Here is a 14,810-nt window from a genome sequence, read left to right as displayed (position 1 = left end):
TTTTGGAATAAATGGAGCTTAAAATGACAAGTAATATCTGTTTAAAACAAAAAGCAAGTATTATCTGAAATGGAGATAAAGTAGAAGTCTTCCCGGTAAGATCAGGGGTGAAACAAGGATATTTATTATCGCCATTATTATTAAATATTGTTCTAGAAATGTTAGATATAGTAATAAGAGAAGAAAATAGAAATAGAAGGAATTAAAACAGGCAATGAGAAAACAAAACTATGACTTGGCAGATGATTTGACAGTACACTTAGAAAATTCTAGAGTAGCAACTAAAAACTAGTTGAAACAATAACTTTAGCAAAGTAGCAGCATATAAAACAAATTCATATCCTCAGCATATATTACCAAATACCCCTCCCCCCAAAAAAAACTCAGCAGAAAGAAATAAAAAGATAAATTGCACTAGAAATGATTGTAAATAATATAGAATACTTGGGAGTCTACCAGCCAAGACAAACCCAGGAACTACATGAACACATTACAAAACACTTCACCCATATAAAGATAAATCTAAGCAACTTGAGAAAAAGAAATTGCTCATGGATAGGCTGAGTCTATATAATAAAATGACAATTTAACCTAAATTAATTTGCTTATCCAGTATCATACCAATGAAATTACCAAAGAATTATTTTATAAATCTAAATGGAATAATAACAAAATCTGGAAGAACAAAAGGTCAAGAATAACGTGAAGAAAAGTAGCTTAGTTGTACCAGAATTCAAATTCTATTACAAAGTGGTAATCATGGAAACAATTGGAACTGGCTAAGAAATAAAGTCGTGGATCAGTGAAATAGATTAGGTACATAATACACAGTGGTAAATGATCACAGTAATATAATGTCTGATAAACCTAAAAGTCCGAGCTTTGGGGGCAAGAATTCACTATGTGACAAAGATTGCTAGGAAAACTAGAAAGCAATTTGGCAGAAACTAGATATAGATCAACACCTCACATCAGATACTAAAATAAGATCAAAATGGAGAAATTATTTTTAGATATAAAGGATGATATCATAAATAAATTAGGGGGGCCTGGAAAAATTTGCCTGTCAGATATATAAATAAAGGAAGAATTTATGACCAAAATAAGAGATTTAAAAGGATCACATGAAGTATAATGGATAATTTTGATAACGTGAAATTAAAAAAGATTTTGCCCAAATAAAACCAAACGCATCTAAAATTAAAAGGAAATTTAAATTAACTCTGAGTGTGTATGTGTACGTATGTGTGTGTGTGTGCAGGTGATTTATAGGTTTCTCTGATAAAGGCCTTCATTTCTCAAATATATAGGAAACCGAGTTAAATTTACAAAAATAAGAGCCATTCTCCAACTTACAAATGGTAAAAGAATGTGAACGAGCAGTTTTTAGAAGAAGAAATCAAAGCTATCTCTAAATCACTATTTGATTGGAGAAATGCAAATGAAAATAACTGAGGTTCCCTCACATCTATAAGACTGGCTAATGTGACAGAAAAGAAAAATGATGAATGTTGGAGGGTATATGGGGAAACTGAGACACTAAGTAGAGCTGATGGAGTTGTGAACTGGTCCAACCAGTCTGAAGAACAATTTGGAATTACGATCAAATAGCTCTAAAACTGTGCATATTTTTTTGATCCAGAAACACCACTACTAGGTCTGAATATCAAAGAGACCAAAGAAAAGGCGAAAAGACCTATTTGTACAAAAAAAAATGCTTTTTTTTTGTGGTGGCAAAGAATTGGAAATTATGTGGATGTTTGTCAATTAGGAGATGACTGAAAAAGTGGTATAGGGTTGTAATAGAATACTCCTGTACTATGAGAAACAATGAGGGGGCTGTTTTCAGAAAAAACCCGACAAGACTCATAGGAACTGATACAAGGGGAAGTCAGCAGAACCAGGTGAACATTGTACACAGTCATGGCAATATTGTAACAAATGGCCAACATTGTACACAGTCATGGCAATATTGTAACAAATGGCCAACATTGTACACAGTCATGGCAATATTGTAACAAATGGCCAACATTGTACACAGTCATGCCAATATTGTAACAAATGGCCAACATTGTACACAGTCATGCCAATATTGTAACAAATGGCCAACATTGTACACAGTCATGCCAATATTGTAACAAATGGCCAACATTGTACACAGTCATGCCAATATTGTAACAAATGACCAACCGAGAAACTTGACAACTTCCTTGCCGGTAAAAGGGCTTTTTTACGGCCCCAGGTACCGCTCAGTTCTAGATCTAGGACCTCTGAGGCTCTGTCCGCCTTCTGGGTTGGGGGCAGGAGCTCCCAGGAGGGAGGGGTTATCACCTTTCTCTTCTGCTCAGCCTTTATGGAAACCCCGCCCCTTCCCAGAGGGGCACGCCCTAAGATACCAGGCAAAGATGCTGTCACTGTTTGGGCTGTCTGGGAAACAGACCACGGGGGCAGAGTTTGGCCTTCACAGCGGGAGGCCCAGCTCCCCAGTGGTCCTTATTTTTAGCAGCAGATGACTCAAAGTTTGTATATCAATAGCATTACAATAAAGTCAAATATTTATTAGTGAGAAAGCCCCACACAGCTGAAATAAACAGGACCGTGTCCCAGGAAGGCCTGACTCTCCCGGAGCCAAGAAGCGGGGAGGGGGGCGCCAGGAGGCAGAAAGCCGGAGAGAGCTCCTGCCTCTTTGGGGTGGGCTAGCGGGGGCAGCGTGAGGGAGGAGAGCCCCCGGCTCACCATGGGCCTCTGCCGAACGCCTCAGCTGGCTAGCTCTCCCTCCTTTACCTTCACCTGTCCCAGAGAACCAGGGCTGAGGCGCTCTCCCAAGAGAAAGAGGATGGGGGGAGGGGAGGACCCCGCAGATGGGAACTCCGCAGCTGGACCCGGCCTTCTCCTCCCACACTGGGTTCTTAGCCACAACGTCGCTCCCTTCGGGCTCCTCCCCCGCTCTCCGCACCCCCAGTTTCTCAACTCCCGGGCCGGGGTCCAAGGGCAAGTCTTGGCCAAGTGATCCCCACTGTGGGTGTCAATTCAGGAGGGAGGGCATGGCCCGGCTACTACCTCCCAGCTCAGAGCCCACGCTGTGGGGCTCTTCTCGGGCCTGTTCCCGTCTGCCCGGGATCTCGGAGCTACCTGGGAAGGACCGGCCAAGGTCAGCTTTGGAGGAAAAGCAGACGTTCATCAGGGCAGTGGGGGAGGGGGCCCAGGAGGCGCCGAGTCACTTAAGGACGAGGCGGGGCGAGGGGAGGCTGCGCCCGGATCCCTCCCCGCCAGCGGCCCTCGGGCAGGGAGTGAGTCACCTCACCTTTGGGTGAGATTCACCCCGAATTAATCAAAGGCCTGGCAGGCTAATGGGATTTACCAGCCATGCCGGCTGGGCCTGATCTGGCCCCGCCCCGCCGGAGAACCTGGTACGGGGCCTCGGGGGGCCGAGGCCCAGGACGTCAGGCTGCACAGGAGTTTCGGGGGAGGGGGCGTGGGGGGGGAGGAGCTTGGCGGTGACCCCGTCCCGGCTGCCCAGCTCTGTCCTCCTCCCCTCCCCCCCCCTCCGGTGCTCAAAGGCAAAGGCAGAGGGCACAGGCCACACCCTTCTAAGGGATCCTTGCTCACTTCCCTCGGGTCTCAAGCCTTCAGGGAATGGCCTAGAACCCAGAGGCTCCTTCTAATGCAAGATTCGTAGTCTGATGACTCAGAGCTGAAAGGAACCTCAAAAGCCCTCGAGTCTTGTTTCCTCATTTTTTACAGAAAGGGAAAGTGAGGCTCAGAGTGGGAGGTGAATGGATGGAGGGATAAAGGTTAGAGTAGAGCTCTGGGGCTGGGCCTCTGGTTCCTTCTACCGGTATCGCCTCTGCCGAGAGATGGGCCAGGACATGAGGCACCGACCCCCGTTGGCCTCCAGGGTTTGACAGTGAGCTGAGAGGTGCCAGGTCCTCATTTGGCACCCCCTTTCTGGACTTGGGGAGTAGGGGAGGATGCTGTTCCTGCCTGTGCCTCGTTGGGGGAGGGAGGGGAATCAACCTACAGTGAAGGGGGGGATGCTGCCCCTGCTTGGAGGGGAACAGACCTCTCTCACTCATTAGCCCGGACCAGGCCTGCTTGTTTTGGTCACCAGCTGAGCTGGGGCACTTGTGGGAAGGCCCGAGGCCGCCTATTTAATTTGCTTATCTCTCCATCCCTTCCTCCCTCCTCTCTTTTCCTGGTCTCTTTAATTACCTGGTAAGTCAATGTCACTTTCAATAAGTCTAGAAGAATCCAAGTTGCCCAGAGCTCTGGGTCCAGCCTGGGGGGAAGGGTGTACCAAGGTGGGCCACCAGCTGATTCTCCTCTGCAGGCAAAGGAAGCAGTTCTAGGACCAGCTGCCTCAGCCCCTCCCATCTCAGGGCCTCCTTGCCCTTCTTCCCCTTCCTGTCCCTCTTCATGTTCCCATCCCTGCCTCCATCCCCACTTCCCTCCTTTCTTCCCCCCTTTTCCCCATCTCAGGCACTTTAGGGAGCTCATCCCCAGAGGTACCTTGGGCTAGCTTCCAGAGTGTGCAAAATGAGGGGTATGGAGCAGGCCAGGGAAGGGCTTTTTATCATTCTGGACTCCTGTAACCATCAGCCTGGTGAAGTCTGGGGACCCTTTCTCAGAAGGACAAAATTAAATATATCAAATAAAATTCAGGAAGTTGTGAAGGAAACCAGGGGGCAGAAAGACATGATTTTCACTAGCAAATTCACAGAGCCCTGTGGACTCTAATTAAGAACTTCTGATCTGAAGAATCTTTTTAGGCCCTTCTAGCCCTGACATCCTTTCCTAGCTCTGACATTCCCTGTTCTAAGGGCCCTCCCAGCTCTAACTTTGTCCTTTATTCCATCTCACAAAGAGTGACTATATACCTTTCGAAGGCTAAGCCTTCTATCTGATCAAGTAACTCCATCCCATCCTGTCTCCTCCAGCAAATTGCCTTCCTGTCATCCCACTCTCACTTATTTCAATCTCTCCCTACTCATTCTCTTCAGCCTACAAATGTGCCCTGTCCCTCCCATCCTGAAAAATCCTGCACTGATCCTTCCATCCTCAATAACTATCACCTTATGGAATTCTTCCGTCCTTTGTAGCTAAACTTTTCCAAAGGCTGTTATTATAGGCCTTTCTCTCCTCTCACTTTTCTTAACCCCTATAATCTGGCTTCTGACCTCATCATTCCACCCAAGTTGCTCTCTCCAAAGTTACTTCTTAGCTGCCAAATCCAGTGGCCTTCTCTCAAACCTCATTTTCCTTGACTTCTCTGCCACCACCTTTGACACTGGTGAGCACTCTCCCCCAATATTCTCTTCTCTTTAGGGTTTCAGGACCTGTCTTCTGGTTTTCTTCCTTTCTACCTGTTCCTTCTCGGCCTTCTCAGCTGGACCCTCCTCCAGGTCAGACTATCCATAAGTCTTCCTCAGGGCTTTATCCTGGGCCCACCTCTTCTCCCACTATTCTACTTCACTTGATGAAGCTCCCATGGATTCAGTGACCATCTCTACATAGATGATTCTCAAATCTACTTGTATTGCCTCAGTCTCTGATGACTTCCAATCTTAAATCTCCAGTGGCCTTTCAGGCATCTTGAATTTAATATGCAAGAGACATCTTAAAGTCTTCATGTCCAAAACAGCTCACTCTCTTTCCCCCAAACCCTCTTTCTCTCTTATCTTCCCTGTAGTAATAGGGAAGGCACTACCATCTCTAGTGCCCCCAGTTCCCAGACTAGGAGGGAGTCTGAACTTCTCACTGTCTCTCACCCTCCCAGCTTCAATGTGGTGCCAAGGCTATCAGTTTCACCTCTGCAGCATCTCTCACCAATTTCACCTCTGCAGCATCTCTCATCATTTTCACCTCTGCAACATCTCTCACCAGTTTCATCTCTGCAGCATCTCTCACTAATTTCACCTCTGCAGCATCTCTTATCAGTTTCACCTCTGTAGTATCTCTCATCACTTTCGCCTCTGCAGCATCTTTTATCACTTTCACCTCTACAGTATCTCTCATCAGTTTCATCTCTGTAGCATCTCATCAATTTCATTTCTGTAGCATCTTTCATCGATTTCACCTCTGCTGTATCTCTCATCAGTTTCATCTCTGTGACATCTCTCATCAGTTTCACCTCTGCAGAATCTCTCACCAGTTTCATCTCTGTAGCATCTCATCAATTTCATTTCTGTAGCATCTTTCATCGATTTCACCTCTGCTATATCTCTCATCAGTTTCATCTCTGTAGCATCTCTCATCAGTTTCACCTCTGCTGTATCTCTCATCAGTTTCATCTCTGTAGCATCTCTCATCACTTTCACCTCTGCAGCATCTCTCATCAGTTTCACTTCTGCAGCATCACTCATCAATTTCACATATATAGCACTTCTCATTGTTTCATCTCTGTAGCATCTCTGTTCAATTTCACCTCTACAGCATCTCTCATCTATTTCACCTCTGTAGTATCTCTTGTCAGTTTCACTTTTGCAGCATCTCTTATCACTTTCACCTCTACAGTACCTCTCATCAGTTTCACCTCTGCAGCATCTCCCACCAGTTTCACCTCTCATCAGTTTCACCTCTGCATCATCTCTCATTAGTTTCACCTCTGTAGGATCTCTCACCAGTTTTACCTCTTGTGTAGCATCTCTTATCAGTTTCACCTCTGCAGCATCTTTCCAATGAACTCCCTTCTCTGCCCACCTTATAATGCAGACCTTTATTATCTCTCACTGCTGTGAGGGTCTGTGAGAGATCCCCTTGCCTTCAGTCTCTCCCCACTCTAGTTCATCCTCCAAACACTAAAGGGCTGAAGTGCAGGTTTCTTCCTGTTTCTCTCAATAAACTGCGGTGGCTCCCTATCACATGCAGGAGCAAGCATAGTTTTCTGTTTCACACCCAGTCCCCTCCACCTTTCCTGACTTCTTACACCACACTCCTCAACATGTCTCTTTGATTCAGTGGCACTGACCTCCTGGCAGGACCCTCTATCTCTCAGCTCCAGGCATTCTCTCTGGCTGTCTTCCCCAAAATGCTCTCTCTCTTCCTATTTGCTTCCTGGCTTCCTCCAAATCCCAAATAACTCCATTCTGCTGCCTTCATTCTATTTCCTCTTTATTCCGCATTTAGCTTTGCTTATTACCTTCCCTATTAGATGGCAAGGTCTCAGGGAGCAGGGCAGGTTTCTTTTCGTATCCCCAGTGCCTGGCATTCAACAGGCCTTGTTAAGTGTTGACTGTCTGCATGACTAAGCCCTGCTACTTGGGGCTCTATGAGGTAAGACCCTTTGCCCATGTGACCCTCTGAGATTCCTCCTTTTATGATTCTAAGCTCTGTCTTTCCCCCAGATCTCAGCACAATTTAATTAAGCTGAGCAGAGCCTCCTGCTCAAAGCAGAAATCTTGCTCCTCCAGCCTCTGTGGGCAGAGTTCAGTGGGTGGGAAACTCAGTGCCTCAATAAACTAGCCACGCGGTGGGACACCGGGCACCTCCAAATGTTAACACATCCTTCCTTCTTCCTGTGGCTCATACTGGACTTCAGATAGAATCGATGATTTTAGGGCAGAAGGGACCTAAAAACCATGAGGCTCATGCCCTGCCTGGGCAGGTGAGGTGTTATTATACCTTATCTGTTTACATATACCATCTGTTTACTATACATATATCTGCACATTGTACAGATGAAACAACGGAGGACTAGAATCAGATCCAGCAAGCAATGGGCTATATCGGATTAAACGGGGGACAGATAAAAGCAGCTAAGATTGGGAGAGAAAAGGCTGAAAGCAGCCTTCGCCATTATCTAATCCGGGTTCTTTAAGTTTCCCTTTCGCAGTTATGGGAAGCCTAGAGACAGACCCCTTCTCATCTTTTTCAGTGCCTGAGATGAAATTCAGAAGATTACAAAAGAAAACAACTATGTTGAAATAAATTATCCAAATATTAGAGAAGCGAATTCTGGGATCTGAGTTACCAGCTCTACCCCACCCTCACCTACCCCATTTTACAGTCACTTTTAAGTCACTCTCTCCAGACCAGGAAAGCAGCAAGAGGCAGATCCCCTTCATCTCAAGGCTCCTCCTGCTCTCCCTAAGAAGTTATCTAGACTAATCTCATTTTACCAAGGGTGAAGGCTAATCCCAGAGGTGGCCTGCTCCACATGGGCTGAAAGTGAAGGCACAGGCAGAAGTCTGGCCCCCAGGGGTCCGAGCTATGGGCTGAGCTCTCCTCCCAGAGGACGCCCAGTGGGGATGCCGGGATACTGTTTCTATCAAACATGGGCAGGTGTGAATCTGACCTGAGGTCCAGGGGCTTCCTCTCCACCTCTCCCAACCCCCACACTTACACTTTCGGAGCTCCAGGGTCTTGTTGGGGCAGGGGAGGTGCTGAGGGGGTGGGTTCTGAGTCCGCTGCAGACAGGCCAACATGGTGGAGAAGGAGATGGGGCCCGGGGCTCACGGAGTTCTGTCACACTGCAAGGTAAGAGAAGAGCTGGTTATTGGAGGGCTGCAGTTATAGGCCAGGGGAGCGGGGAGAGACATTTCTAATTCAGCTCAAACAGGAAGAATGGAAGACCTCAGAACTCAAGTCTAAGAAATCTTTTAATTTCATCAGCCCAATCCGCCCATTTTATAGATGAGAAAACAGGTCCACGGACTAAGGCAGCTTGTCCAGGATCACACTGATACAGTAAGTGGTAGGCTTAGCATTTGAGCCCCAACCTTCTGACACTAAATCTAGTGTTTTTGTTTTATTTTTAAAATAACTATTTCACCGATGCTCTTGTTAGAATTCTCCTCACCTCTGCCAAGAAGAGAACTGTCCCTTGTAACAAATAAGTGTGATTAAATAAAATACAGCATCCCATTATGATCTCTCCCCCCCCCCCCCATTCTACAACCAGAGTCCACCAGGCTTTTCCTGAGGGGGAGGTTTGCTTTTAGGCCAGAGGGCCTGGGTTCAAATGCTTCCCCCTCATGTGGACCATACCCCAAATCCTTTCACCTTCATCTATTAAAAAAGGAGGGGATTAAACCAGAAGACGTTTGTTGATGCTTCAAGGACCACCACCTTCTTGAATTATGAGCCAACCCCTCCCTCCCTCCCCGATTTTTGACAGAGGGGGAAACCAAGGCTCAAGGATGTTTTGATTCTAGATAGAATGGAGCTGCCAACTCCCAAGCCTTCTCCCCCACAGAAGAAGACGTGGGACTGACCTCCTCAAAACATTGGGAGCCCCTTCTAGAGAAGGCTTTTTTCTTTTCTAAAAATGCTTTTCAGTTTACATAACTGATCCCTCTTTTAATGAGCAAAGTACAAGGTGTGTGGGAGGTTACCCTCGTTTTTCAGATGAAGAAACTGAACCTCGGAAACGTTGTGCCACGTGTACAGTCACAGACTGAGAGAAGGTTAGAGCTGGACAGAGACCTGAGACTTGCCCCCGGGCCCCATGCTGCGCCCTCCCCTGAGTCATTTCCCATCATCCCCACTCTGCCTCGACTCCCTTTACAGGGTTTTTAGCCCATCAGGTCCTGGAACAGTCCTGGAGAGGAGGAGCCTGGGGCAGGAATCGGCTTAGAGTCTGATCTCCTGTCGGTGCTTCGTTTGTCCATCACCGTGTGCCAGAAATATGGGTATAGATCTATAAACACAGCTACGCCTTGTTTTCCCCGTTGGATCGGGGGCTTCCCCTTCCTTTGCCCTTCTAGCCCTTAGCACAATAGCCAGCGCACAGTAGGCACTTTGCAAATGCTCGATGACCGAGGGTGAATGGCTGGGAGAGTCTGCACTGCTCTGAGTCCCTTAGAAAGGGGCAAACAACAGCAGCCTCTGCCTCTCCGCTGGGTGACTGTATATAGTGCCGAGGTTTTGCAAACCCCAAATAGGGCTATCTCCTCAAGGCATTATCGTGCTATGTCTCCTTCCGATGGATGGGGAGAGGGAGAGCCGGGGTAACAGAGAGCATGGCCAAGGCAGGTCACATCCAGGCCTTTCTGGCTCCAAGGCCTCTGGGGCCCTCCTGCCCTCACCCCCAACTCCCCCTGCTTCCTCTCCTGCCCCGGGGATTGCCAGGGGACTGGCGGGGCTCCAGACAGGGACATAGTCCAAGCTTCCCACCTGGGAACAAGGGAGTACTGGGAAAACAACATGAGGAGTGTGTGTGTGTGTGTGTGTGTGTGTGTGTGTGTGAGAGAGAGAGAGAGAGAGAGAGAGAGAGAGAGAGAGAGAGAGGGAGAGACAAAGAAGGGGGACAGACAGACAGAGAAAAAGAGAGGGCCTTGAATGCTCTGTGGTGACCAGGGAAGGGGTAATCTCTGCAATGGTGAAAAGGCTGGGGGAGGGGTACAGGAGGGTTGTGAGCCCAGCCCCCACATCCTCAGGTCCCAACCTGTCAGGCCCTGCTCTGTGGTCCCCCCCTTTCCCCACGAGCTGACATTTGACTTTCACTCGATCTCACACCCCCCTCCCACTACAACAGGCAATGTTTCTATGGTGCTTCAAGGCTGGCCAAGCCCTTTCCAGGCTCTATCATTTATCCTCACAACAATCACCCCAAGACGCAGGTATTACTATTATCATACCATTTCACAGTTATGGAAGCTGAGGGACTGAGGCGGGATTTGCCCCCAGCTGCCATCTTTCCTTTTCTCTATATTCCATTTCCTTCAGTGTCTCTTCTCTTCCTTTCTTCTTCATCTCCTTTTGCATCTCCCTCCTCCCTTCACCGACAAAGACGCTGAGATCTGGAGTCAGAGGCCCGAGTTCAAATCCCAGGTTCGCCATAGATTGCATGTATGACCTTGGGCAAGGCCTTTTCCCTGAAGGCTTCAATTTACAAGAGGGAGTCAGCTAAGAGCAGGGGGTCAGCTAAGAACAGGGGATCAGCCTCCCACAGAAGACGGGAGCTTCCAACACACTGATGTCCTTTCCAAACAGAATACGATCCACGTTAGGTTATTTACTTTTTTTTTTTTTTTTACTTAATTTTTACTTATTTTCTGCAGTATTTCCCAATAAGTTTCATCTGGTTTGGGCCCATCCTGCGTGTGGCTGAGTGGGGGCCATCCCGGGCTGCCTCCAGCTCTTGGGGTTCCCTCCGCTCCATCCTCCCCCCCCGCTGCCATCATTCTGTTCCTTCCGTCTCTCCTTCCACTCCCGAAGAGCGGGTCTCTTCCTCTGGTCCCCTCTGCAGGCTCAGGATGTACTCTGCTGGGCTGGAAGCAACGTCAGGCCTTGAAGCTTTTTCCTTCTGAGATTCTCTTTTATTTTATTTTTAATTTCTCAGTAGTATTCTGTTTTCAGCACTCATTTTCGTAAGACTTTGTGTTCCAGATTTTTCTCCCTGCCTCTCTCCCCTCTCCCTGCCTCTCTCCCCTCTCCCTACCTCTCTTCCCTCTCCCCTCCCCAGGACAGCAGATTGAACATGTGGGATCCTCTTAAACATGTTTAAACACGTCATGTTGTACAAGAAAAATCAAACCAAAAGAGAAAGGAAAACCCCCCACGTGAGAGCGTGTGCTGGGGGCCGCAGCCACGCTCCGCAGTTCTCTGGCGTGGAGGGCGCCCCCCCTCCTCCTCGTGGGGCGTTGGCGGGGTGCCGGACGCAGGGGGTCTCATCTGAGGGAGCTGCCGTGATCGCCGTCCTCGCACTGGGACCTGCCCCCACGGACCCTCCCCAGGCCACAGACTGAACCCCAGCCCCAGCCGCAGACCGGGCTCTGGCCAGTGACTAAGCCCTCATCCCCGCCACAGGCCGGGCCCTGGGCCTCTGGGCACCGGATTGGGGAGGCCCAGGGTCATCCCCTCGGAGCTCGCTGGGCAGAGCCATGTTCGAGCACCTGCTGTGGAGGCCCCGGCTGGGCCAGGGTCCCAGGGATGACAGACACTGAATCCTGGTCAGAACCAATCTTAGTGTTCTCCTATCCACATCCTCTGCCTCCAGAGGGGTCTGCCTCGTGCTCGGAGGTGGGAAGGGTCTTACCCGAGGCCCCGAAGGGCCAGAGCCCCTCTGACTTCCTTGTACAAGGATCGAGAGAGTCCAGTCTGACTCTCCGTGGCAGACGCTGCGGGGCTTGGCCACTTCCTTCTCCGGCTCCTTTTACAGATGAGGAAACTGAGGCTGGAGAGCGTCCACAAGCGCTCGGTAGTGCTCACTTCATCCTGACGGGGCAGGCAAGGAGGCCGGCGGCCTCCCCGACCCTCCTCTCGGCTCCCCCCGGGTCCTGACTCACAGACAGCAGGGCTGGAAGGCAGCTGAGGGAGGCCAGACGGCCTCCCGGGCAAGTACCCGCTTGTGGCTGGGAGATCTGAGGTCTCCCCCGGGCTGGGGCTCTGATTAGACCTGTATGATGGCAGGCAAGTTGCAACTCTCAGGGCCTCAGTGGCTTCATCTGTAAAGTGGGGCCATTAAAACCCTGAGCTACCTTCTCGCCAGGGTCAGATGAGGACACAGGTCGGAGCCTCCCCCCACATGCCCAGGCTGTGATTACTGTTATTAATAAGAACAACACGAAACGCAAGAAGAGTCTTGTTTAATCCGAACTCGGCGCTGGAACAAAGCTACTCTCCGACCTAAAGACCGGGAGAGGGAACCATAAGGATCCCGAGGATCCGAGATTTCCGGGGGAAGGCGTCATCCTTCATTCCCTTATTCATGCTCCCATCGGGCCCCTCTTAGAGAAGCTCGAGAGAAGGAGGGTTCGAATGCTGACTTCCGCCTGTTTGAACTGCCTAAGTTTGGGCACTTTCCTCGTCTGTAAAATAAGAGCAGAGCCGAGGGTCTCCCTGGTCCTCGGAAAGTCTGACATCAGTCAGCAGAGTCCGCTCTGGTGGAAAGAAAATTGGAGCCGAGGCAGAGATCCTGGATTCGAATCCTGGGTTTCCCCCTCGTGCGAGTCTCATCCCCGCCCTCTGACTTAATTTCCCCATCCAGAAGTGGAGGAGTGAACGAAGTGACGTCTGGGGTCCCTTTTTGGCCATTTTTGCAGTAGAAGTTTTTCTGGTGGCCATCCTGTAACGAGGGTGGGATGCACGGGGCTTTGCCCGTGTTCTGACATCTGGGGACGGCCTTCTCCTGGCCTCTTCCTTGACCTGAGTCCCTCACTCAGCCCTCCTGTCCCAGAGCTTGCCCGTGCAGGCCGTTATCCCCCCCCTGCCCCCTTGAAAGTTAACTTAATTTGGGGCTGCTAGGTGGGGCACCAGCCCTGAAGTCAGGAGGACCGGAGTTCAAATCCAGCCTCAGACACTTAGCTGTATGACCCTAGGTGAGTCACTTAACCCCAACGGCCTCAGCCAAAGAATTAAAAAAAAAAAAAAAAAAAAGAACTCCATTCGCCCTGGCTACTGGGATTCCTGGTGTTTTGAGTTCTGGAAGCCCCTTCCCCAACCCACCCCCCTACTCAGGACTCGGCCCGGCTTCTCTCCCCCACCAAAGCCCCAACCCCTTCCTTGGGATCGAGGGAAACGGAAAACTCGGCATTCCCAACAGCGGAGCTGGAACATAATCCTAGATTTGGGGGAAAAGAAGAATGGGGAGTGGGAGCTGGGGGGGGGGATGGGAAGAAAGGGAAGTTATTTAATACTAAACAGGTGTCTGCAGCCTGAGATTGCAAGGCCTGGGCTAATAATGAAGTATTCATGAGGAAAAGCCTTTTCCCCGCGACTTCCTTAAGATCCTAATTTCACAACAAGCTCCTTGTTACGAGGCAATTATTGCAATCTTGTATTTCCCGAGCCTCCGCCGAGCCGAGATGGACCGGCTGAGACTCCCATCTGTCCTGGCCCTGCTCGCTCGCTCGCCGGCAGTGAAAGACAATCACGGAACTACCTTTCATTATCCCTATTCTACTCGCAGCAAAGGTGCCGGGAAAGAAATGATTTCCTCTGAAAGGGACTTTTATTCAGTTTCAAAACCAATTTTCTCCTATTACTGTCTCAAAAAAAAAAAAAAAAAAAAGGAGGGAGGGGGAGGGGAGGGGCTGTTTTTATTCCCCACATTACAGGCTGTGTTAATGCAGCTCGGGCTGGCAATAAAAGCCACGGTATCCATTTTCCGGCTTTGATTTCTGGTAATTTTAAAATATGCCATTACAATCAGGCAGAAATTATACAGTTTAAAAAAGGAATGAAGCGCTGCTTACAGAAAGGATGAATGCACTTGACTGCTGAGAGCCGGGAGCCTGTCCTCGGGGGACTCGAGAGGGGAATCGAGCTTTGTTTTGGGCGAGTCCCCTACACACACACACGTCCAGGCAGCCCCCATCTGCTGGAGAGCCCCCCACCACGTAGTCAGACGCCCAGCTGGGAGGTGGGAGGGAATGGGGGCTCGGAGCCACCTCGGATATTTGTTAGGTGGGAGAGAACGGGGGCTCGGAGCCACCTCAGATGTTTGTTAGATGGGAGGGAACGGGGGCTCGGAGCCACCTGTGACATTTGTTAGATGGGAGGGAACGGGGGCTCGGAGCCACCTCTGATGTTTGTTAGGAGGCGGGAGGGAAGGGGGGCTCGGAGCTATCTCGGATATTTGTTAGGAGGTGGGAGAAAACGGGGGCTCGGAGCCACCTCTGACATTTGTTAGATGGGAGGGAACAGGGTTCGGAGCCACCTCTGACATTTGTTAGATGGGAGGGAACAGGGTTCGGAGCCACCTGTGACATTTGTTAGATGGGAGGGAACAGGGGTTCGGAGCCACCTTTGATATTTGGTAGGAGGTGGCAGAGAACGGGGGCTTGGAGCTACCTCTGATATTTGTTAGGAGGCAGGAGGGAGAGAACAGGGGCTTGGAGCCACCTCTGACGTTTGTTAGATGGGAGAGA

At 49.5% G+C, this 14,810-nt stretch overlaps 1 protein-coding gene across 1 annotated transcript in view; it reads right to left on the bottom strand.

The window, feature by feature from the left end:
• Nucleotides 1–14,810, bottom strand: part of FAM222A (family with sequence similarity 222 member A) — a 68,095-nt gene that overhangs the window by 17,907 nt on the left and 35,378 nt on the right. Inside the window, exon 2 of the mRNA XM_051973005.1 lies at nt 8,342–8,468. Coding sequence (XP_051828965.1) covers nt 8,342–8,423 — 82 coding nt within the window. The 5' untranslated portion in view covers nt 8,424–8,468. The remainder of the gene's footprint in view (nt 1–8,341; nt 8,469–14,810) is intronic.

The sequence above is a fragment of the Antechinus flavipes genome, chromosome 1, assembly GCF_016432865.1.
Source record: "Antechinus flavipes isolate AdamAnt ecotype Samford, QLD, Australia chromosome 1, AdamAnt_v2, whole genome shotgun sequence".
Classification (NCBI taxonomy): domain Eukaryota; kingdom Metazoa; phylum Chordata; class Mammalia; order Dasyuromorphia; family Dasyuridae; genus Antechinus; species Antechinus flavipes.
This window is presented reverse-complemented; position numbering and strand designations above follow the sequence as displayed.